General features: G+C 64.7%; 1 protein-coding gene across 1 annotated transcript in view; it reads left to right on the top strand.

The window, feature by feature from the left end:
• Positions 1 to 474: 474 nt before the first annotated feature.
• MNEG_11982 (Rab GDP dissociation inhibitor alpha) overlaps positions 475 to 1,792 on the top strand; it is a gene marked incomplete at both ends in the record, with an annotated part of 1,729 nt that continues 411 nt past the window's right edge. Inside the window, 4 exons of the mRNA XM_014039547.1 lie at positions 475 to 498; positions 778 to 1,000; positions 1,205 to 1,281; positions 1,435 to 1,550. Coding sequence (XP_013895001.1) covers positions 475 to 498; positions 778 to 1,000; positions 1,205 to 1,281; positions 1,435 to 1,550 — 440 coding nt within the window. The remainder of the gene's footprint in view (positions 499 to 777; positions 1,001 to 1,204; positions 1,282 to 1,434; positions 1,551 to 1,792) is intronic.

Below are 1,792 nucleotides of genomic sequence, written 5' to 3'. Positions count from 1 at the left end.
TCTCAGAGCCGGCCCTCCCCACTGTCCTGAAGATCAAGCTCTACCACGACAGCCTCACGCGCTACGAGGGCCTGCTGTCGCCCTACATCTACCCGCGATACGGCCTGGGGGAGCTGCCGCAGGTGACCGGGCGCAGGGCTCGGGCAGGCATGGGGTGGGAGCGAAGCAGGGCGGGCGCTCGGGGTCGTGGTGGTGCGGGGAGGGGGCAAGGCGCGCGTGACAGGAAAGATGGCGGGGGATGGGTGGTGGCGGGGCCGTGGGTGGCTTGAGAGCGATCAGGCGTGGGCGCAGCGCAGGCGCCGGGGCTGCCCTGCGATGTGGGCTCTACTGCCTGTCGTAGGAGGGCCTGTTGCAGTGCACACCCGCCTGCACACACACACACACACACACACACACATACATGCACACGCACACTCCACCTATGCATACTTGCAGGCGTTTGCGCGCCTGAGTGCGGTGTACGGCGGGACCTACATGCTCAACAAGAGCGACGCGCAGGTGGGGGCCAGCCTAGCTGGGGTCTCTGGTTGGATGACACTGCCTGGGTGTGAGGTGATCCGGTAGGGAAAAGGCAAGGCACACACACACACACACACACACACACACACACACAAACACACACACACACACATGCACACACACGCGCGTGCGCTCTCTCTCTAACTCTCACTCACCCCAGTTCACACACATTTGCACAGATACAAACACACTCACGTACATGCACATGATGACGTGCGCTCTCCTTTCACACCCCCGGCCCCCCAACTCCCGCCCAAGGTCGTCTACGACGAGAGCGGCGCCGCCGTCGGCGTCAGCAGCGGCGGCGAGACCGCCCGCTGCAAGTTCGTGGTGGGCGACCCCTCCTACTTTCCGGGCAAGACGCGCGTCGCCAGCCGGGTGGTGCGGGCCATCTGCATCCTTAGCCACCCGGTGCCCAACACCAACAACGCCCACAGCGCCCAGATCATCCTGCCGCAGAAGCAGATCGGGCGCCACTCGGGTGGGCGGGGCCCATGCTTTGGGCGCGCATGCGCGCGCTTGCGTGTCCTGTCACGCCGGTCGAGCTGCCGCATCTCGGCAATCGACGTTGGCTGCATGGTTGGCGCTCATGAGGGGCCGCCCTCACGCGTGGTATTGATGACGTCACCCCCACGCTTGAAATGCCCGCCCCGCAACACTGCGCCTGCCTCCTGATCTACGCCAGATATGTACGTGTTCTGCTGCTCATACGCGCACAATGTGGCGGCCAACAACAAGTGGATCGCGTTCGTGTCCACAACGGTGGGACGAGAGCAGCTGGCGTCAAAAGTCGCCCTGCAAGCTGGAGTGGATGCCTGTTGGTCTGCGGATTTCGGCTGGCGGCACCGGGGGCCGTAGTACCCGCATCCCATGCGCGCCTCAAACATATCACGCCCTCCCCGACGCGGGCGGCAGGTGGAGACCTCCAACCCGGAGGCGGAGCTGGCGCCGGGCCTGGCGCTGCTGGGCCACATCGACGAGAAGTTTGTCAGCGTCAGCGACGTGCACGTGCCCCTGGAGGACGGCAGCAAGTGAGGGGGAGGGGGAGGAGGGTCGGCCCCCCCGTGCTGACACAGCGGTTTGCTCGCTCTTTCGACGCGGTCACGGCACTTCCTCCCTCGGCGAGCAATCTTCAAACTGTGGCAATTCGTGCCCCATCTCTCGTTCTCTCGCACACACACGCACACATCATCAGCCACAAGGCGTATCATTGCCCTCCCTCACACCAGACCTCCTCCATTCCACCCCCGCCCAGCCCTCATAATCCCAACCC

Source organism: Monoraphidium neglectum, assembly GCF_000611645.1.
Source record: "Monoraphidium neglectum strain SAG 48.87 unplaced genomic scaffold scaffold02999, whole genome shotgun sequence".
Lineage (NCBI taxonomy): Eukaryota > Viridiplantae > Chlorophyta > Chlorophyceae > Sphaeropleales > Selenastraceae > Monoraphidium > Monoraphidium neglectum.
This window is presented reverse-complemented; position numbering and strand designations above follow the sequence as displayed.